The 21,954-nt window shown below is 46.0% G+C and overlaps 1 protein-coding gene across 2 annotated transcripts in view; it reads right to left on the bottom strand.

The window, feature by feature from the left end:
- Positions 1–4,489: 4,489 nt before the first annotated feature.
- Positions 4,490–21,954, bottom strand: part of CERCAM (cerebral endothelial cell adhesion molecule) — a 32,275-nt gene continuing 14,810 nt past the window's right edge. For both annotated transcript variants that reach the window (XM_054997814.1, XM_054997813.1), the window contains 6 exons: positions 21,609–21,715; positions 18,094–18,226; positions 17,375–17,502; positions 15,775–15,978; positions 9,231–9,487; positions 4,490–5,475 (listed from right to left, as the gene is read on the bottom strand). In XM_054997814.1, the coding sequence (XP_054853789.1) occupies positions 9,241–9,487; positions 15,775–15,978; positions 17,375–17,502; positions 18,094–18,226; positions 21,609–21,715 (819 nt within the window). In that variant the 3' untranslated portion in view covers positions 4,490–5,475; positions 9,231–9,240. The remainder of the gene's footprint in view (positions 5,476–9,230; positions 9,488–15,774; positions 15,979–17,374; positions 17,503–18,093; positions 18,227–21,608; positions 21,716–21,954) is intronic.

Below are 21,954 nucleotides of genomic sequence, written 5' to 3' on the forward strand. Positions count from 1 at the left end.
CAGCTGTTGTACAGAAGACAATTCATATAAAGTGGCCCCTGCCTGCAGTCTGAAAGCTGTACAGCCAAGACACAGATGGTTAACTGCAGTGAGAGCCAAGCTACAAGTGATGAATGACACAGGTTGGACACTTGTCAGCTTCCCTCAAGTTTTGATGGGAAATGTAGGCGCCCTGGTTTTACAGCTTGGCTCTCCATTACAGCTGCAAGACCAGGATGCCTACATTTCCCATCAAAACTTGAGGGAAGCTGACTAGTGTCCAACCTGTGTCAGGCGTCACTTGTGGCTTGGCTCTGTGACAGAGGCCTCTGTCCAGTCCCTGGATTATATCACGCGAGATCAAAGCCCTCTGGATAAAGGAAACCAGGATAACCAAAACAGTGCGGAAGAACCATCCAGTTTGCTAAGAAACAGAGACTGCTTGATTTGTTGAGTTCATTTATACCCCACTTTTCTCCTCAATGGGGACCCAAAGTGGCTTACAACGCACACCCCTTCTCCATTTTATCATCACAACAACGCTGTCAGGGAAGACAGGCTAAGACTGCCCCCAAGTCACCCAGTGAGCAACAGAGCGGGGATTCAAACCTGGGCGTTCAAGATCCTAATCCGACATGTTAACCACTACACCATGTGATCACTTAGGGGCGTGGTTCTTAAAACTTTTTGAAGCAGGGGCCACTTCCATCTCCCTTGCTATGAAACTATGCCTTTTGGGACTCACTTGCAAGGAACTCCACATTACTTGCCCCCCTCTTCAACACGAAATGCAAGAATACGACATCAATCACAGAACGAGTGTATGTTTTCTTTTTCCGTTTTTAATATTTATAAATAAATTGCATTCCTGCACAGCAAGCCTTGGCCACGGTGCATGGCCATTGTGCAAACTATGCAGAGAAAACCCGAACGGACCATTGAGCTTCCGAGAGTCACATCTCCAAACTCCACCTGTTTTCCCTCCTGCCTCCTGGCCTTGCAACCCACATGCAAGAGAGTCCTGACCCACTTTTGGGTTCTGATCCACAGTTTGACAACCACTGCCTTGTGGCAATCTGAGGGCTTGTTTTGCAAACTAAATACCATGTTTGAAATAACAGTTGGTAGAAGAGAGGAGCTATTCGATTGTTTGTACGTCTAACAGAAGTAGAGGTGTTTAAAACTCTCTGCCTCTCTGCCCCAAGGAGGAACTGATTCAAAATGTGCTTAATTCAGCTGGTACAGCCTTTAGACAGAGAGGCTGAACCACCAGTCTTCACAGAGGAACTATTTCATCTGAAACTAAACCTAAAGTAAGAACTCATAGCCCACACAGAATTTCTTACTGTATATCAGTGAGTGGTTAGTAGACAGGGCAAACTCAAATATACATTCATTTCACCAGCTCAAGCTCAGCATTTTGAAATGAGCTCCTCTTTTCCTTCCAGAGTAGCCAGATGTGGGAGCTGATGGGGTACCTATAATAACATTTTAATAATAACATTTGATTTATATACCGCCCTTCAGGATGACGTAACACCCAGTCAGAGTGGTTTACAAAGTATGCTATTATTATCCCCACTCTAGAGTAGAATCCCACACTCTTAACTATTGCACTAAACAATAATATTATTGTTATTATAACAATAATAATAATTAAAACATCACCAACAATATCCCAATTTCCCTTCGCCAACCTAATAAAATGCCTGCGATTTAAAGCAGTGAATAAAACAGTCTTACAGTGCCTCCCGAAAGTTGCCAAAGGCAGCCCCCCGCATGGGAAGCCTATTCCACAAAGTGGAAGTGAGCACAGAGAAAGCACCAGCCCTCGTCAGTGCCAGCTGGCGCTGCCTGGAACACCCAGAAAGTGAAGGCAATAGCAGTAACAGAGGAATCCATGGGAAGAGAAGGTCCTTTAGATATATGGGACCTAGGCCATGAAGGGCTTTCTACCAGCACTGTGAACTGATCTCTGAAATAAACTGGTGGCCATTGTAGGCACGTTAAGAGAGGTGAGATAAGTTCCCGTTGGCTAGCTCCTAACATAATCAGGCTGCTGCATTCTGAACCAGCTGCAATGTCCGCACTGTCTTCAAGGGCAGCCCAAAATGGAGGGTGTTAAAGTACGGTGACCACTCCTGCAATATGCTCCCCAATATCCACTGTGTGTTCCGTCCTCCTGAATTTGCTCTTAGAAACCAAGTCGTGATGCTTACCAGGCTCTGAACATTAGAAGCTGCCTTAGACCAACTGAGATCATCTCTGCTGACTGCCAGAGGATCTTCAAAAGAGCAGCTTTCCCCGATGCCTGCTAGCTGAGATCCTTTTTGTTTAGTGTACCTCTGAGCTGCCCTAACCTGGATGGCCCAGGTGAGCCTGATCTCATCAGATTTCAGAAGCTAAGCAGGGTCTGCCTTGGTTAGTATTTGGATGGGAGACCTCCAGTGAAGACTAGGGTTGCAGAAGCAGGCAATGGTAAACCACCTCAGATAGTCTCTTGCCATGAAAACTCCACCAGGGGTCGCCATAAGTCAGCTATGACTTGAGGGCACCACACACACACCACTGAGCCACAATCCCTTTGAGGATGATTAATTAGAACTAGCAGGAGAAGCAAAATAGGTGTAAGAGGTAAGACCAGACTCTGAGCAAGCTCCTGTACATTATTTTAAAAATGAATTGATGGGAAAATTCTGCTAGATAATCTTTTCCTGGTGTTGCAGCTCAGAAGCAGTATCTGCATCTGGTCAAATTTTCTTTTCTATGCACCTCTTAAAGTCATAGAGCCAGTTTGGTGTCGTGGTTAAGAGTGCGGGACTCTAATCTGGAGAGCCGGGTTTGATTCCCCACTCCTCTGCTTGAAGCCGGTTGGGTGACCTTGGGTCAGTCACAGCTTCTTGGAGCTCTCTCAGCCCCACCCACCTCACAGGGTGTTTTGTTGTGGGGATAATAGTGACATACTTTGTAAACCACTCTAAGTGGGTGTTAAGTTGTCCTGAAGGGTCGAATCGAATGTTATTATTATTATACTAGTAACAAAGCCCATTGTGGGAAAAAATAAAATGGGATCTAGAAAGGAGAGGCCAGGCGGGCGGGCATTCCTTCATCCCTCCTCCTCCATCACTGATGGAGCATTGCCTCCTGCTCCACTCTTGATCCCAGCTGGGTGAAGGAAGGGCGGACATTTCCAGCTGCTCTGCTCCTGATCCCAGCCAAGTGAAGGCTGGGGGTGTGCATTGCCGCCTGGTCTGCTCCTGATCCTGGCTGGGTAAAGGGGGAAGGCATTGGGCTGAAGGCAGGGGGTGGGCATTGCCACCTGTTCTGTGATTGATCCCAGCCACATGAAGGGGGGAATGGGCATTGCCAGCTGCTCCACGCGTGATCCCAGCTGGATGAAGGTGAGGCGGGCATTGTCACCTGAAGCATTCCTAATCCCAGATGGGTGAAGGGGGTGGGTGGGCATTGCCTCCTGCTCTGTGCCTGATTCCAGCCAAGTGAATAGGAATGGGCATTGCCGCCTGCTTCGCACCTGATCCCAGCTGCGTGAAGGGGTGGGTGGGCATTGCCACTTGCTCCACTCTTGATCCCAGCTGGGTGAAGTTGGGTTGACATTTCCACCTGCTCCACTCCTGTTCTCAGCTAGTTGAAGGGAGCATGGGCATTTCCACCTGCTCTGCTCCTGATCCCAGCCGGGTGAAGAGGGGAGGGTCATTGCCACCTGCTCCACTCCTGATCCCAGCTGGGTGAAGGCAGAGGGCTGTTGTTGCCCCCTGCTCCGTGTTTGATCCCGGTTGGGTAAAGGGCAGGCAGGCAGTGCCACCTGCTCTGCACTCGATCTCAGATGGATGAAGGCAGCAGGCAGGCATTGCCACCTGCTTTGCTTCTCATCCCATCTGGGTGAAGGTGGAGTGTAGGCATTGCCACCTGCTCTGCTCCTGATCCCCGCTGGGTGAAGCCGGGAGGGGGGGACATTTCCACTGTCTCCACTCCTGATCCCTGCTGGGTGAAGGCGGTGGGAGGGCATTGCCCCTTCTCTGCTCCTGATCCCAGCTGAGTAAAGGCTGGGGAGAGCATTGCCACCTGTTGTTATTAACCTCACAACAATCACCCTGTCAGGTGGGTGGGGTTGAGAGAGCTCCAGAGAACTGTGACTGGCCCAAGGTCACCCAGCTGGCTTCAAGTGGAGAAGTGGGGAATCAAACCCAGTTCTCCAGATGAGAGTCCTGCCCCTCTTAACCGCTACATCAAACTGGATCACTGGTGAAATGGGACTAGAGAGAGGCTTTTCCATTTAGCACAGCCTTTAGTAAACCTACAGCTCACCCCCGTTATACAAATCTCATCTCTCCATTCCTTTGCAAAAGGAAAAGAAACACGATATTTAAAGTAACAGACAACTGAAAGAAACGTGCAAATTAATTAAAAACTGAAGCCCATTTGCTGAATTTATTGAGATAGCACCACTGAAAATTTTCCGGTCAGAACGTTCTGCCCCCCCCGCAAGTCCTGACCTTCAGCACCCACAATGTTCCCAGGGTCAAGAATTCTACAGAAATCTTTGCACGCAAAATACACAGTTGTTACCCCCCCACCGATGGCTCCTTTGCCTTGAGTTGCTCTGTCCCTAGCAGAAACTCATCTCCGTATCCTTTTTCCTACATGAAGAATGCAGTGAAATGTCACATGGCAGCAGTTAAAGGCACACACATTCCTCTAGCTGTCAACCATAACATTAGAGAGGAGAACATAACTGCAGTAAACACATCCTTCTGTGAATTTAAATAAGAGTGCTGGTTTGATCTGCAATTTAGTTTTCTCAGTTCAGTTAAATTAAATAAAATACAACCAAGGTCTAGCATACTGACTCTAGGCTAGGACCACACAGAATGTGAGGTGAAAATGGTTTAGGGAAAGTCTTATTTTTTTCCTCCACCCTGAATTGTCCTTTGGAGGAACTCGTCTGAAACCACAAGTGGGACACGGAGGCGGTTTGAGTACTCCCAGCTGGCGTATTAAGAAAGCACTGTCCAAGACAAGACAACATAAACAGAGCAGAAATCCCCCTTCTGTTGCAGAGAGGCTGTTCAAATAATCCATCCAAAACCAGGGTTTTAAGATATCCAAACAGATTGTTTTCAGAGTAAACACTTGTACAAAACAGTCCACATCCAGGCAGGCTGCACCAAAACAGGAGTCCCAAGTCCCACATAGGAAAAATGTCACCCAGAGATCTCGAAGGGCAATCTGAACCGTCCAGCCTATTTGTGAAGGAAGCTGAAGGTCTAGGAGACAATGACAGAGAAGTTCTGCTTTGTTGGGCCAGTGAACGCGATTCCAACGGTGTCGGGAATGTGCAAGCAGGTCTTTGATGCAAATTCTCAAAACAGTACCTTTCTTGTTCAAGCATGCAGTATTCCTCAAGGGGAGAAAGAGGGGAAAATATCACACCTAGAACTTTTTTCTCTTCCACATCTGTGGAACAGAGAGGGGACCCTGGAAAGGAAGACAGATACGAATGTCATTTAGGAAGATAAAATAATTTGACAACCGGGAGTTATCAGCAGAAGCTGTTTATAAAAACATTTTATGTTCTGTTCCCCCCTCCCCTCTTAAGCGGTCTACACCTAACCATACTACAAAATGGCACAAAAACAAAGACCAAAAAGCAAAACGAGTTAAAAACAAAATATATACACAAGGATAAGCCATCATAGAAATCAAAGAAGCCTGACAGCGGGAGGATAAAATGGAGACAGGCAGAACTGCGTATGCTGCTCTGAATTCCTTGGAGGAGGAGGAAGTTAAAAATAGTGAGCAGGGCCATCTTAACCCATGGCCAGGCCCCTAGCCTTTCAAGTATTTCAGGCCCCCTCTGGCACTTCAGTCTTTCACCCCACTACACCCCTGGAAATGGTAGGTACTAGACAGCAGTACATAGCCCTATATCCATTATGAGGGTCTCCTATTCACAATTTTTAAAATATTTTTATTGCACGAGTAGTACTCTTCAGGCCAGCACACTTTGGGGTATAATTGTTCAACACTGTAATATTTTGAAGTGAATAAAATGTTTATTATATATGAAAAATATATATAATTTATGGATAATTGTTTTAATATAAAAGGCAATTTGTTTTCACTTCAATAAGGAAGCAGTTAATTATCTTATTAATAGAGGTTATGTAAGAGAATCAGTTAATTGTAATTTATATGGGAATGTGCCTCAGCAAAAAAATTGATGGGCCCCTAGACCTTGCAGGGCCCCTGGGCTTCAGTCAAGTCAGCCTTATGAATAATACGGCCCTGATAGCAACAGACACAAGACCACCTCTGGCCTTTCCTCTGTAAGTGCAGAAGAATCACTGAAATTTCGTGCCTAAAAGCAGAAAGTAGTGGAGCAAAGCATGCCTCTTCACTGAGGCATGGAGTTTCAGAATCTTCATGCCCCATGTTATTTGAGTTGCATGAGTTTTGTGCAATTTCCTACATGGAAGAGGCTTGCTTACAGGAAACTGTAAAGTTTACAGCCATTTTCCCTGAGTGGCTTTGTGCCGGGTTACATGGTTCCTATTATTCCCTGGTTTTATTACTGGCACAGTGAGTGAAAAGCAAGCGGACTCCAGGCCACAGACATGTCACTTCATCTCCTCCCTCTGGATCGCCTGCCCACACCATCAACAAAAGCTTTAAAAAAAGAAAGTAACCCGTCCCACCCCCCCCCACAAACCAGATGGTGAACAGAAGAAGATCGAAGCCTTTCCGGCTCAGCACTCGTCTGCAGACAAAAGGGGATGGCTTGTTTACTCTGGAATCCAAGTAGTTTCTCTAAAATTTCCTGCCATGGCCTATTTGGAAAACTCTTGTAGCAAAGCTGAGCCTGAGCAAATATCCTCGAGAGAGTCTCTCATCCTGCCAAATGCTGACTGTTCAGCCCTAGAGAAATGAGCACAACTCTAGGGAGGAGAATGTCAGAAAAACAGGGGACCTCCAAGGAAACATACCCGGTGCCTGCAAGCTCATGTTATCTGCCTGACTCCCTAAGGCGTTTGCATCAAGATCTTGACCAAGTTCAAGCTGATCTCTGGTTCAATTTTGTCTGTTCCCAGATCAAGTTCTTTCAGGGCCTGCACTCTGTCCAGAGATACGGATCCTGTCAGGGCTAAAACAGACTCTGATGAAACGAAAAAACACCACCGTAACTATCTAACTTTCTCAAGAATATGTTTCTTTCAAATTTGAAAGAAGCCCGTGGATGATACAACTGTAGGACCCGACACCTGTATTCACACGAAAGGAGTTACAAATGCATTCTTGAGAAAGTAGCGGGAAGTGAGGCAACAACAAACCAGGTCTCTCGTCAGATGGTGTCTGGAATGAGGAATTTCTCTTACAAGAAAAAGATATATTAGCGGACTGACTAATAGTATTATACTTACTGAAGTATAACAATACGGGTGATCCTTTTATGATTGTGGATTTGGAAAAGTATGGCTTGCATATGGAGAAAAGATGGATAAGTCGCTATACATTCTAATGATTTGGGTTGAAATATTTGAATGGAGAGTAAAAAGTGTAAGTAGATACGGTGGTGTTTTTCTTTTTATCAGAGCATTTTGGCCGTAACTCTCTCTCTCTCTGTTGTGAGGACTAAAACAGACAACAAGTCTATGGTTTGGTCTACGCATGCAGCATACAAATGTTAGAAGAGCCTGCCGAATCAGATCCATCCATTTAATCCAGCATCTTCTTTTCCACAGAGGCCAACCAGATGCCCCAGAAAGCCTCACAAGCAGGTGCAGAGGCCAAAGCCTCCCTTCCTCCCATTGCCCCCCACAACTTGTGTTTGGAGGTATACTGCCTCTGAACATGGAGGTTCCATCTTGCCACAATGGCTAAACAGAAATACCACCCTGTGAAGTAGAATACTAACCAAATGAGGTGGTAAGATGGGTAAGAGTGCATATTGGGATAAATCATACTTTGGACACTGTTTTAAGTAACAAGTTTCTTACAAGCAAATAACCAGCATGGCAGGAAACAGGCTGGGTTTGACTTTCTTTCCTGATGTGCTAGACTTCTACGCGCAAGAAATTTTTTCCTGTCGTTTTCTTTTTTTAAACTTTGGCAGCACTCAGAAATGGCATTTCCCCAACCTGAAGAAGAGCTATTGCCTCTTCAAGATTCTACCACTCCTGTATGCATAAGATCAGGCCAGAACAATGAAAACCCCACACTTGTGTGGTACAGGCTTATAGAAAAACGAACTTTTCTGGCATATTCAAAATATACCAAGCACTGCTTACCGGACTGTTTGTATTCTGTACTAACAATTTTGCACCAAGGAAGCCCAAATGCAGCGCTGATCACATGCATTTCTCTATTCCTGTTTTGTTACATTTGCACAGAGCCCTAGTTACAAAATCTTCTCCCTTGTGCTCTCCTCCCTCTCCTCAAATCCTCATGCTCTGCATGTAAACATATAAAGCAGCTTTTAAAAAGCAGGATAGACAAACATAAACCAAAATGAAACATACATCAACAGAGCAATGAACTCTAAGGCTGTTTTCACACGGCCATGCACCCAGAAGATCGCGTGAAACTCACGGCATAAAAGCGTCTTCCTAGCGTGATTTCCTGGCACAATCCCGTTTAATGGCCCTTTTTCTGGCTCATCGGTCCATTAAAGGGGATCGTGCAGGGCAATCATGCTAGGAAGACACTTCATGCTGTCAGTTTGCGCAATCTCCAGGGGTGCGTGTGAAAACGGCCTAAGAGAGGCTTCCTGTAGCCAAGTGCCTGCACCAGCAGGGCCAGCGCCACCATTGAGGCAGTGAGGCAGGCACCGCGGGGCCAGAGGGGGCACTGGAGGGGTTGCCGGGGGCGGAGGCGCGCGCCATAGAGCTGGCGTGCCTGGCCTGCAGCTGCTGCTGCAGCCGACCAGCCCTGCGCCGCCACTGCCAGATGCCCCCGGCTGGGCGCAGCAGCTGCGGGCCAGGCACGGTAGGCGGCCGGGGTGGCGTGCGGAGTGCAGGCAGCCTCCTTGCACCATCCCAACCACCTGCCGGCCAATGGGCCCAGCTTTGCTGTGTGATGACGTCATCACGTGATGACGTCATCACACAGTCTGGGGGCGCACACGCACTGCGCGCACAGGATGGTGACCGCAGGCACCAGAAACCCTGGCGCTGGCGGTGCGCACCAGAGTGGCTTCACGTCCGCTGTACAGCTATTTTTCAAGCCTAACTTACTGGGCAGATGTTATAGCTCATCCCTGGAGGATCCATGAAAGGAGTGGCCACTTGTGCCGCTGGTGACACGGGAATCTTTCAGCGTCTTCTGCGAGCCACTCCAGTCGGTCTTGCGCGAGTCATCGTCCCAGATGGTGGAGGTCTCTGTGTCGCTCATCCACTTGTCTTCTCCAGTGTAGTGAGTGGGGTAAGCCAAGAGGGGGCGCACGGAATAAACCTGCAAGTCCCGGGTGGGGAAATACTTTTTGTAATCCTCACTGGAGAGAACAGAAAGAGAGACGGGGAAGATTAAAATAGATTAAAATAGAGTTACTGCAATAGGAAGGAGACTTTACAACTTGAGTCTGAGTTACTTTTTAATGCAAAAGCGGATTCACATGAAGCAGCAGTAACAACGACTGTGCCTCTGAGCATGCACAGAATGACTGACTATCATCACTGGTTTAACAAGAACCAACTCCCAAAGACAGGAATGTGCAGGTCTGAGGGTGGATTTCTGACCCCATCTCCAGCCTCTTTAGAAATTAACCTTCATCACATCCCGGAGAACAGCAGAGTTGTTTTAGTGGAAGACAGACTGGTTCCAGTTGAGTTCCAGTCACTCATAAACAAGACATTAATGAGCAACTAGTTGACTGATGGCCCTGGCTAGTTGGATCTTGTCAAATCTCAGAAGCTAAGAGTAGACAAGAGGGCTCCTCCGAGTCAGAAACAACCAATATCAAAGGAGAAACCTCGACGGTCAAAAGGAATAAATTGACATTAAGAATTTTTAAATTTTTAAATGTATTTTTGAATTTCAAAGTGCAAAGTGCTAAAAAGTCAACATGCAATTTCTAATAATTAATACACAGAAATATCAACAGATCATCCCATAAATATGCAATAAATATCCAAATATACAATGATGTACAAATACAATCAAGAGTCCAACTGGTAAAGTTCCATTCTACGACAATAATGCAAGTCTTCCAGGGATGTACTCCGTGATATAATTCTATTTGCTTGTTCCTTTATAGGTGTTCAAATGGAGTTTTCTTCAAAGGACAATACAGTCCAATGGTTATAGTAGATAGCTAAGAATGAGCTCAAGAGCCTGACGGGTACTGCCAGCTTGTTATTCCATTTTGGCAAATTCTTCATCAAAGGCTCTTAATTATACATAAATCACTGCAACACCAAGGTTTTCATCTCCAGGAAAGAATCCGACAGACCATTGCTGTGGACCATTTATTCCTTTTGACCTTCGAGGTTTCTTCTTTGATATTTGAAATCTCAGAAGCTAAGTAGGCTCAGCCTTTGTTAGTACTGTGATGAGAGAGCACCAAGAAAAGCCAGGGTCCCTACAGACAGGCATGCAATGGCAAACCACTTCTGTTCAGCTCCTGCCTTGAAAACCTCTTGACCTCTTGACCATAAATCAGCTATAACCTGATGGCACTTTACATACACAGTTGAATAAGAACCACACACTGCATACAGCCTTCATCTGCATTTGGATTCACAACTGAATGCGCCTCTGATATACAACGCAACTTCTCAATCTAGCAAGAGAGATGATTTTTTTTTGCTTTGAAACTATTTATTAGATTTTTATACCACCTCTCCCCAAAATGAAGCCTGAAGCCGTTTATAAGAAGTGAAGACAATTAAAAACAATTAAAACAACAATAAATATTATATGTATATATAAACATGCAGGGCTTTTTTTCTGCTGGAACGCAGTGGAATGGAGTTCCAGAACCTCTTGAAAATGGTCACATGGCTGGTGGCCCCACCCCCTGATCTCCAGACAGAGGGGAGTTTAGATTGCCCTCCGCACCACAGCGCGGAGGTCAATCTAAACTCCCCTCTGTCTGGAGATCAGGGGGTGGGGCCACCAGCCATGTGACCACAACCCTGCAATTAGGTGGTCCCAGAACTATAGTTAGTAGTAAAACAGCAACCAGGTGACAAAGATTCCATATTAATCATGGCTGGTTAAAAGCCTGCTGAAATAGTACCACCTTGCAAGCCCTGCAGAACTTAGATAAGGTCCCGAAGGGCATGCATATGGTCAGACGGAACATTCCAACAGGAGGGGGACACCCCAGAGAAAGCCCTTCATCTAGTGGAAGACAGACGAGGCACTCAGGGGCCGGGTACCACCAGTAAGCCGTAAGATAAAGAACGCAGACTTCATGAGTGATCATGCCAGGAGAGCTGGTCCTTCAGCTATGATGGTCTCAGGTCATGTAGGGCTTTAAACGTTAAAACTAGCACCTTCGATTTGATCTGGAAACCAACTGGAAGCCATGCAGTGGCTGTAAAATTGGCTGCATAAGGGTAGACCACGATGAAGCGGTCAAAAGTCTAGCAGCTGCATTCTAGATGACCTGCAGCTTCTGAAGCATCTTCAAGGGCAGCCCTGCATAGAGCGAATTACAGCAGTCTAACCTGGAAGTGACTGTTGCATGAATCACTGTGGTCAGGTTTGACCAAGAAAAGTAGCTGGATTCTGGTATTCCAGGGTAAAAGACAAGTGAATCCTTTTCATGCATAGATCCTTCCCCTAACATAATTACAAATTACAGTAATTTATATTTGTATTAAAACATAGCATTTCATTGTGTGTCAATAACAGTTAGCTAATTTGTTTCTGTACTTCGCTTAGGTATATATCTACATAATACATTTTCATACTATCCCTTCTCCAAGCTCAGAGTGGCATTCACAGTTCTCCCTTTCACTTTTATCCCCGCAACAACCCTGGCAGGTAGGTTTGAGTGTGTGTGTGTGTGTGAGTGAGTGAGAGAGAGACAGAGACAGAGGGAGATAGCATGACAGAGACAGAAAGTGATTCTGCACACATTGGATAATGCACTTCCAATCCTCTTTACAGATCATTTGGAACGGATTTTTTTGTGTGCGGAACAAAAAATCCACCTCAAATGACTGATAATGTGCATTGAAAGTGCATTATCCAAGGTGTGCAGAATCAGCGACAGCCTAACCAAAGGCCACCCCAGTGGGCTTCATGGTTGAGGAGGTATTTGAACCCAACCAGTATACCATGCTGGCTCTCAGTCACATTTACAGTTAAACTATCTATTTGTTTCGTTCTAATAAATTTAATGCTTTTAAAAATCTTGGCCAATTTTTAACTGGTCAATGAACCAGGAATTCTTTGTCTGGTCAAATGGCCAACCCTAATATTGTGATTTTATTGCAGAAGTGGGCAGAAGGTAGAGAGTGGCCTTCCACTGGATCACTGGTCAATTTCTGCTGCACTATCTAGTATTTGTCGGAAATTCTTTCCAAGAATGCTGCACTAGGCTGGCTAGATATTCAGGGCTGCACCCACATGGCTACAATTCTCTATTGTACATTCCTTTCCATTTGTTTTCACCATCTGTTTCAAGCCTGAGGACTATTTTAGGAATATCAGTTTAGGATAGTAAATATTTTATACTGTGTTTATGATCTGGTTGGGTTTTTAAAGATTTGTTAATTTTAATGATTGCTTTATGTTTTCATGGTTTTTAACTTTGTGATCTGCCTTCTGATCTGCCTTCTGATTATATTTACTGGTATTTATTTACTTCCTTAGTTAGTAATTGGATAGGAAACCTCCAATGAAGGCCAGAGCTGCAGAGGCAGGCAATGGCAAACCACCTCTGTTAGTCTCTTGCCATGAAAACCTCACCAGGGGTCACCATAAATCAGCTCTGATTGACGGCACTCTCCACTCCACTCCATTTATTTACTTACTTAAATTATAGTTTGCCTTTCTTCCTGAGACTCAAGAAGGATTACAAAAAAAATGCAACAAAAGACAGAAAATAATGCAATAAGACAATCATGGCCACATGTAGTCTAGCCATGGCTAGGCATCGATCTTGTTTCTGAAAGCCAGTGTGGCATAATGGTCAGCATATCATACCAGGTGACCCAGGCTCAAATCCTTAGTCAACCATAAAGCTCACCGGCTGGCCTGAGTCAGCCCGTCTCTTCTAGTCTGAAGAACCACACCCAGTGGTCGTTGATGATAAAATAGAGGAGGAAAGACCCACATATACAGTTCTGAGCTTCTTGGATGAAGGATGAGTTTAAAATATGATAAAAGGCATGGATGGTCGGTTGGAGTTTTAATTGATTTTGTCTCAGTTTTTTTTTTATGGCCACTAGTCTTGTGCATAAAAGAGATGGTAGTGGTGGTGGAGAGTGCTGTCAAGTCATATCTGACTTATGGCGACCCCTGGTGGGGTTTTCATGGCAAGAGACTAACAGAGGTGGTTTGCCATTGCCTGCCTCTGCAACCTTGGTCTTCATTGGAAGTCTCCCATCCAAGTACTGACCAAAACCAACCTTGCCTAGCTTCTGAGATCTGAGATCCGGCTCACCACACACTTTTTTAAAAATTAAAAAGAGGGGCAAGCCATCATGACCAGGTAGAGTGAATGAAAAAGCACTCCAAGCCACTAGTGCGAGCATCCAGGCCCTGCCAGAGGTTCAGCATTTTAAAGGGATTCTAAGCAGACGATCCAGAGCCAAAAAAGGCCAGGTGAAGTTCTGGTTTAGAGCGAAAGTCTGGCTCCAATGGAAAAAGTCTCCAAGCACAGCCAAAACTGCTTGGCTCAGCTGAGTGCCGGGCGTCTGCAAATCACATTCCCAAACAGTCTTGAGCAAAGGCCAGAGTAGATTCACAGGAAACTTTCAGCAAGGCAAAACATTCCCATGCTGAGGTCTCTTGCCATTTCTGCCTTAGGTGAGCCAAAAATGTGACAGTGTGAAAGCTGGTGACTTCATCTTGCCCTCTTGTAACACCAGTTCAGCCAAAGTCAAGAAATCCAGCAACTAGCACACTCAGCAAGGTTTTCCCTGGACCTGGGAAATTCTTCCTTTAACACCACCACTCATGCACACCCAGAGATTTTGGGGTGAAGCTGGACAAAAAAACCACTCCCCAAAGCTTTAAACAAGGGGCAAATAACCTGTCTGGAAATGGCCTGAGCCTCCATGTTCAAAGGCAGTGTAGCAAACAGCAGAGAAAGGCGTTCATGTCTTGTTTGTGAGCTTGTCAGAGGCAACCAGCTGGCCACAGTTGGAAACAGGATGCTGGGCCAGACAGACCTCTGATTTGATTGATCAGGGTTTAGTCATACAATTCATGTTGTGCTTATATTATTCATATTTGGCCACAGCCTTCTGGCTCATGCAATGTTTCCAGTCAGTATCTAACTAGGCTGTCCTATAATCATTCTTTGGCACTGACAATAACGCCCCCCCCTTCTCTCCCTCCCTCCCAATCTGCTCCCAGACTTCCCGGGGACTTGCTGATGGTTCTTTTCCACAGTCTGCAGACTGGAGGGAAGGGAGAGAATGAGCTCATTCTTACAGCTGTTTTCCCTTAAGAGGTAATAATGCAGGGAAGGGGGGGGAAGGAACAGGATCCACATTTGTTCACTTACAAGGCAAAACGTTGAGAAACTGATTCGACAGACCTGCTTTGAAAGCTGGCCCTGAAAAAATTTTATAGCTTTGCAGGGTTGGGAAGGCAGCAAACAAAAAAGCACAATTCCAACACAATGCCACAAAAGTTGCCTCCAAATCTCGTTTTGGGGTAATAAGATAACGGCATTTTCTGGGGTTGTAGAATTTGGGGCTGAAAAGAACAGCAAGGCATCCGCCCGATTCAAACAGTAGGGAATTCTGTTGGAGATTATTGCCAGGACCATAAAAGCCCCTTGTGATTTTTGACACTGCCCTAATCTGAGTTCATGTGCCCCCCAACTAGCTACATGTCCTTCCTGTGTTTTTTCTTCGAACTTACGATTCTATGTATCAGATTCTGTCCTACGTGACAGATCCATCCATGCCCATTTCTATTCCAGGGTTTAACGAATCTTTGGAAAGATCCATCTCTTTCCATTACCAGAACTAACTGTTCTGTTCACTGACAGGTGAATCCGTTGGCAGAACTGGGGAATGGCTCTGTCGACCCCTGGACAAAGATTCCCTCTGGACACTATCCAAACCCAACCTGACCCTCTGAGAGTGAATCATGAGATTTGCCCAGCGACATGGGCCCTCAGGTGACCAAAGCTCCTAGAATTTTGTCCTGCCCCACCCCAGCATTCCTGTCTTGGGTAGGAAATAATGTTCTTCCTCACACCATTGCTGCCCATGTCTTGTTAAAGGAGAACCGTCCAGAAGTAAAAATGAGCAGCGTTCTGAAATGGTTTCCTCCCCCATGGAGACCTGCATAGCTGACATTTCCCAGATTCTTCTGCATAAACACAAAGACTGTGTGAAAAAAAAACAACATCATTCGTTAGCACTTTTGGATACTGAAGTAAAACCGAATGGTACAAGAAGGTGAGTCATTCTGCATTAACCCAGAGCAAAAACCAGTTTTATATCATACATAAAACAGGGTCTCTCTGCCCCCTTTCCCATCAGATGCCCAAGATTTACCCAAGAAAAGTATTTTTTAAATTCTGCACACTATTGCCATTTCAAATTGTGTTCCTGTGTTCCCTAGGCCTCCAGGGTCTCTCCTTACTTGGGATGCTTGTCAGACATGATGGGCAGAAATTCATCCACTGGCAAGATTTTGGAAAGCGGCCGAGCGTCGATCAGTTTCTGGGCACCCTGCTTGGAGATGACGTAGGCCAAAGTCCAGTAGGAATACTCGGCCACGACGAGATTCCGCACATCCTCCACTGGCTCTTCATCCTCAGAGTTCACCTGTTTCCTGCCCAGGTAGCTGAAGAGACAATCCAGTTTAATTCAGCTGAGGCCTATTCATGGTATAAGGAAGCCCACCTCGCTTCAACCAGGGCCAGGGCCTTTTCAGTCGTGGCCCCAGCCTGGTGGAACGCTCTGTCAATGGAAACCCAGGCCCAACGGGACATATTATCGTTCCGCCGGGCCTGTAAGACAGAGCTGTTCCGCCAGGCGTTTGGTGATTGAAGGGGGCAGTGCCATGTCGGCCTCCCACCTTTGGGGTGGGGAAAGTTCTCCCCACCACTGCACCTTGTTAATTTGTTTTATTATTTGTATATTGATTTTAGTTTTTGTTTTTATCGATTTTAACTGTTCCCCGCCCAGAGCCCCTGGGGATGGGCGGTATATAAATTGAAAAAATAAATAAATAATAAATAAATATAACATGTAAGCCAGCAATTCAGGTGAACAGGTGCCGTAACTCAGGAGCAGAGCATGTGTTTTGCATGCAGAAGAGTCTAAGAGCCAATCCCTGACATTTCCAGTGAAAAGGAAGCTCCACCAACAGGCTGGGGAAGAACTCTGCCCCAGACCTCACAGAACCACAGCAAGTTTGATTGCAGGGCCACACCCCTAACTAGGCATGCACATAGATTATGGGGTGGGCCACTTGCCTTGCACGGGCTCCCCCTTTATCCCCTGGCCTCTCTGGCTGAAAAGTCTGAATTAAGATCTTCGAGGGAGGTTCTTCTCCAGGAGTCCACACCCTCAAAGATGTGGAGGTTGGGTACCAGAGACAGGGCCTTTTTAATGGTGGCACCTCAACTGTGAAACTCCCTCCACATAGCTGGCCATCAGATGCACAGACTGTTTAGCTTCAGAGGCCAGGCTAAGACCTTATAGTCACACCAGCTTGGGATTGCTTTAGATGTCGGAAGGGGGAATAGCTGTGTTTCTCTTCTACCTTCTATGTGCCAATTCTAGTAAGGGACTTGCTTGGACTTGCTGCTACTGTTTTTATTGCTGATTATTTATTGATTTTTTAAAAATGGTTGATTTTATAAAGGGTGCCACCTTGGAAACCTTCAGAGGAGGTAATGAATTTTTTCAAATCAAATGATCCATAAACCAATCTCAGCTAGCAGGACTGGGAAACCCCAGTTGGCTGTTGGAGAAGACAAGATTTGGCTATATAAGCCAACAGTGCACACCTTGAGCAGAGTTACGCCTTGCTAAGCCCGCTGATTTCAATGGATTTAGAAGAGTATCACTTGGCTTAGGGATAATCTGCAATGCTCTGACTTGGGGTAAGGCACTTCACAAGTCTTCTTGGCATGGAAGCTGCCATCACTGCCGAAATCCTAAACTGCACCCCAGACAACAATGGATACTTTGCAGCTGAACTGTACTCATCCCCGTTGCCTAACTCTACGTACATCAGGTCCCAATCCAGCTGCGTCTGCTCCAGGTCATCCATCAGCCTCAAGAGCCGCTGTTTGAAATAAGCTTGAAAGCGAACATCGTCTTCCAACACAACAGACTTCTCCAGTCCCCTCTCCACTATCTGGAAAGACAGACAGTGTGTGGAAAGCGATAGGTTCTGAGACCTCGCCCTGCACCTATTCAGGTCTGCAGCAAGAACTTCCCGATTCCATCCCAGGGAACCTTACACTGGCTGTTACAGCATTAGTCAGAGTATTTTAATATAAGTTTTAAAATCTGTTTTTAAAGTTGACTATTAATTTATTGTTTTTTAATTATGATGTGAGCCGCCCTGAGCCCATTCGTGGGGAGGGCGGGATAGAAGTCAAATAAAATAAATAAATAATAGTCCTTTTGGAAAAATCAAAGGCCCTTCCAGAGGAGGGGGCCAAAGCACACCATATTTCCATCATTAGGCTAGCCGTGTCTCTCGCAGCCTCAGTTTCCCCATCTGCAATAGGGGTATAATAAGACTGGCCTACCATATAGGGCTATTGTGCACCTTACTGTGATCACTGTTGGGAAGTGTTTCAAAGACTTATGGCGCTATATAAATGCCAAGAATTATCATCACCTGAGGACAAGAATTATCATTTCCCTCAGCCAGCTTTTCTAAGGTGAACTAACTCAGCCCCTTTCCTGCATTTTCTTCTAACTATGCTTGAGCTCTTACCTCTTTCCATACATGATGGTGGCTGAGAAAGCAGCCAACCTCCCCCTTTGTGAGCGTCCTGCCTGAGAAGGGGTCATAGTATCCTGGAAGCAGGTCCACACCCAGTTTTTTGATATCACTGCTGTTCAGGGCGCTGGGAAAGAAAAGATCATGGAGGTGAGCCAAGCTGCATGCTACACCAAAGAACCTTCTAGCCCTGCCATCGGACAGCACCTAGTGGTATAAGACCCAGCCTGTGAAAGTTTATACCATGACCGCCCGCATTGGATCTGAAACCCCCTCACCTTAAAAAGGGGTTCACCAGCAGTGAGTCAAGGTGAAGACTGTGGTGGAGCCAAAGCGGAAGTGTTCGGAAAGGGGGTGGGTCCAAAAGAGGATGTAATGGGGCGGGGCTAAAGAAAAATGTGCTGGAAAGGGATTGGGCCAAAAAGATGTAAGAGAAGGGCTGGGGCCATCAAGAAACATGCTGGTAGAGGAGGGGCCAAAGGAAAACGAGCACTTGAAAAAACGTTTCACAACAACTGTGGGACAGGGAATATCTCATATCAGGGAGGGTGAAGTTTCCTTATTTTAAAAAATTCCTACGTATTCATGTCTTTCTGGCGCCAGCCACTATAGCCCTCTTCTCCTTGGTGTGGAAGACCCTTTTGTGATAGCCCTTAGTTTCAGCAGAGAGTCCTTGAATGAGATGACACCCCCAAAAGCTCTCAACATTTATTCATGAAGCCAGCAGGGGCAGAAGGGGAAACAGCTGTGAAGTGTATAATAATAATAATAATAACTGCACTTATATACCGCTCTTCTAGAGAGATTAGTGCCCCCCCCAGAGCGATGAACAAGTTAGTGTTATTATTCTCCCCACAATACAGCTGGGGAGCTGGGGCTGAGAGGAGGGGCTTCCCCAAGGCCACCTACTGAGCTTATGGCAAGAGTGGGATTCGAACCAGCAGAGTGCTGATTTGCAGCCCATCCACTTAACCACTGAACTCATTTGCCTCTCTGCTCCCTGCATTAAAAAAGGGTGCAGTGGTTGAACCAGGGGGAAGAATACGATGGAAGGGGATAGAACCACAGGATGAGGGAACAGGGTAGGGCTAAAATAGGGTTGTCTAGTTTGGAAAATTCCTGGAGATTTGTGTGCAGAATCTGGGATGGGTGGCATTTGGACAGAGGAGAGACCTCAGCAGGAATGCGAAGCAAAAGAGTTCACTCTCCAAAGCTGAGATGATCTCCAGGAGAACTGATCTCTGTAGCCTGGAGATCTGTTGTAATTCCAGGAGATTGCCCTGTCCCACCTGGAGGTTGGCAACCTTAGGCTAAAGGCTGCTTTAATGGAAAGGGTGGAGCCAAAGGAAAACATTTATTTATGTAGCCCATTTCTAGGCATTCACACCATCCAAGACATCTTACAAACAGCAAGACATAAAATACAGTAAGAGTTAAAAATAACTTGTTGGCAAAAACACACAAACAGGAATAAACATTGTATTTCCTCAAAGGGCTTTCTGGAACAAACATGCTTTCAAATGGTAGCAGAAGGTCTGTAATGAAAGCACCAGTTACACTCCCTGTGGGAGGGAGTTCCACAGTTTATGGGTGACAACTGAGAAGACCCTCCTGTGGGCTCCCCCCACCCAAACTTCAGCAAGGGTGGGTTTCCGGCAGCAAGGTCCCCCTAAATGTTCACAGACATGAAGACCGTACTTTAGGCAGCATGGACTCAAGTAATTTAGGAATTTAAAGGTTTAAAAACAGAATTTTGGATCGGAAACCAGAAACCAGCACTAGACAGAGCAAGGGCTTTTTTTCTGGGAAAAGAGGTGGTGGAACTCAGGACTGCACAATGATGTCACTTTGGGTCAGCTGGAACAAGGGGGGAGTTTTTAAAAGTTTAAATTGCTCTTGGTGAAAATGGTCACATGGCCGGTTGCCCCGCCCCCCGATCTCCAGACAGAGGGGAGTTTAGATTGCCCTCCATGCAGCAGTGCAGAGGGCAATCTAAACCCCCCTCTGTCTGGAGATCAGGGGGCGGGGCCACCAGCCATGTGACCATTTTCAAGACGTGCCAGAACTCCATTCCACCGCATTCCTGCTGAAAAAAAGCCCTGGACAGAGCACTGGTAAACTACATTGATTGGCGAGCAGACATTAATTTAATTTATTAGATTTCTTGCCCACCCTCCTCACAAGTGGGCTCAGGGCATATGGGTGGATGGGGGCAGAGCCATGCCATACTGCCTCCTTCCCTAAATGCCCACAAGCAAAGAACAACAATCTGGATTGGGGAGAGGGCGGATACATATCCAGGGCTCCAGCCCCTTTATTGACTGGTGTAAGGAAGCTAAAATTCTTGTGGGAGGCACCTGTCAGGGAGCAAAGCCATCCATTCCCAGCCTGGGAAATGCCAGCAGGGGATTCTCAGAGGAGGCCTCGCCCTCACAAGTATGCAAGAGCAATACCTGAAAATCTAAACCAGACTTTAAAGAGGCTGCTCACTATACTATCGCCCGTCCCCAAGTTTCAAAACTAACCGCACAGGGATGAGGCAGCAAGAGGCCAGTCTTTGGCTTTTTCTGTGATTCTGCACGCCCTTGGAACTCCCTTCCACTGGGTACTCATCCAGCACAGTCCCTTCTCTTTTCAGTGTATGAGTGTGAGAGAAAGAAAACTTGTTCATCTTGCCTTCAGCAATGAGGTTAAGTATTATTTACTGCTGTTCTGCTTATTAGGAAGCTCTCTTTCAGCTGCAGTTGCCGCTACTTGCTTTCGCTTTCTTAACTTAAAGATTTTTTAGACTTGAAATGGCTTTAATTGGAAATTGTTTTTAATCACTTTCTATTATAAATTGCCTTGGGAGCCACTATGGCTGAAACATAGTAAGTGTAGCAAATAAATAAAACAAAACTCTTAGCTAACACTTCCTCTTATACCGACATCACAAATTGACAGTGGAAGGTGGTCGAGTTCTGGGTACAGAGATGGGCATGAACTGGGAAAATGGCAGTTCGTTGTGGTTTGTGGTTCATCGCATTTCACGAACCATGAACTGGCATGAAATTGCCCAGTTCACGAACCAGTTCGTTTGGTTCGTGAATACATCCCTTCCGGGGCAGCAGAAGGTCTGTAGAAAGCATCCCACCGGTTGCCTAGGAAACTGATTGACTGGCGCCAGGCTGTCTGCAGTGACGAACCAAAAAACGAACCAAACGAGCCAGCCTAAAAATCGTCATGGTTTGTCACAGTTCGTCAGAAATGTTCTCCGACAAACTGCTGGTTCGCAAACCGAAAAATGGCCCAGTTCTATCTGGGTAAAGCACTCAACAACCCAAAACGAAATTTCTTGGGTGACCTTGAGCCGACCATTCTCTTTGACAAACCTACCTCACTGGATTGTTGTGAGAATAATATGGAAGAGGGGAGGTGCACATATACCACCTTGAACTCCTTGGAGGAAGGCAGGGATAAAAATGTATTGAAAATATACAAAACTAAATAAATAAAAAGCGTCATGTCACCTTCCATCTATGGCATTTACCACCAGGGCATCAATCTCCATCTCGGAGAGTGCGCTCAGCATGCGCTGCTTTCGGTCTGGACGCCGTGCCAAGTTGATGAGGAAAATCTAAAAAGAAAACAAAAAGATGGCAGGCACATCAGGTCAACTTGACAACGAGAATCCCATCACAGAGTCCAAGCAGCAATGGCAGGATCAGGTCTGAAACAACGGAGGAAAGATACCAAAATGCACAGTTGCCAAACCAGGAGGCAACTCAGAAAACACCAGCCTGGAGATACCAAAATGCAGCACAGTGCTTCTTATGGGAAGTCCAACAACATGGAAGAACCCCACAGCAACATGAC

The sequence above is a fragment of the Eublepharis macularius genome, chromosome 14, assembly GCF_028583425.1.
Source record: "Eublepharis macularius isolate TG4126 chromosome 14, MPM_Emac_v1.0, whole genome shotgun sequence".
Lineage (NCBI taxonomy): Eukaryota > Metazoa > Chordata > Lepidosauria > Squamata > Eublepharidae > Eublepharis > Eublepharis macularius.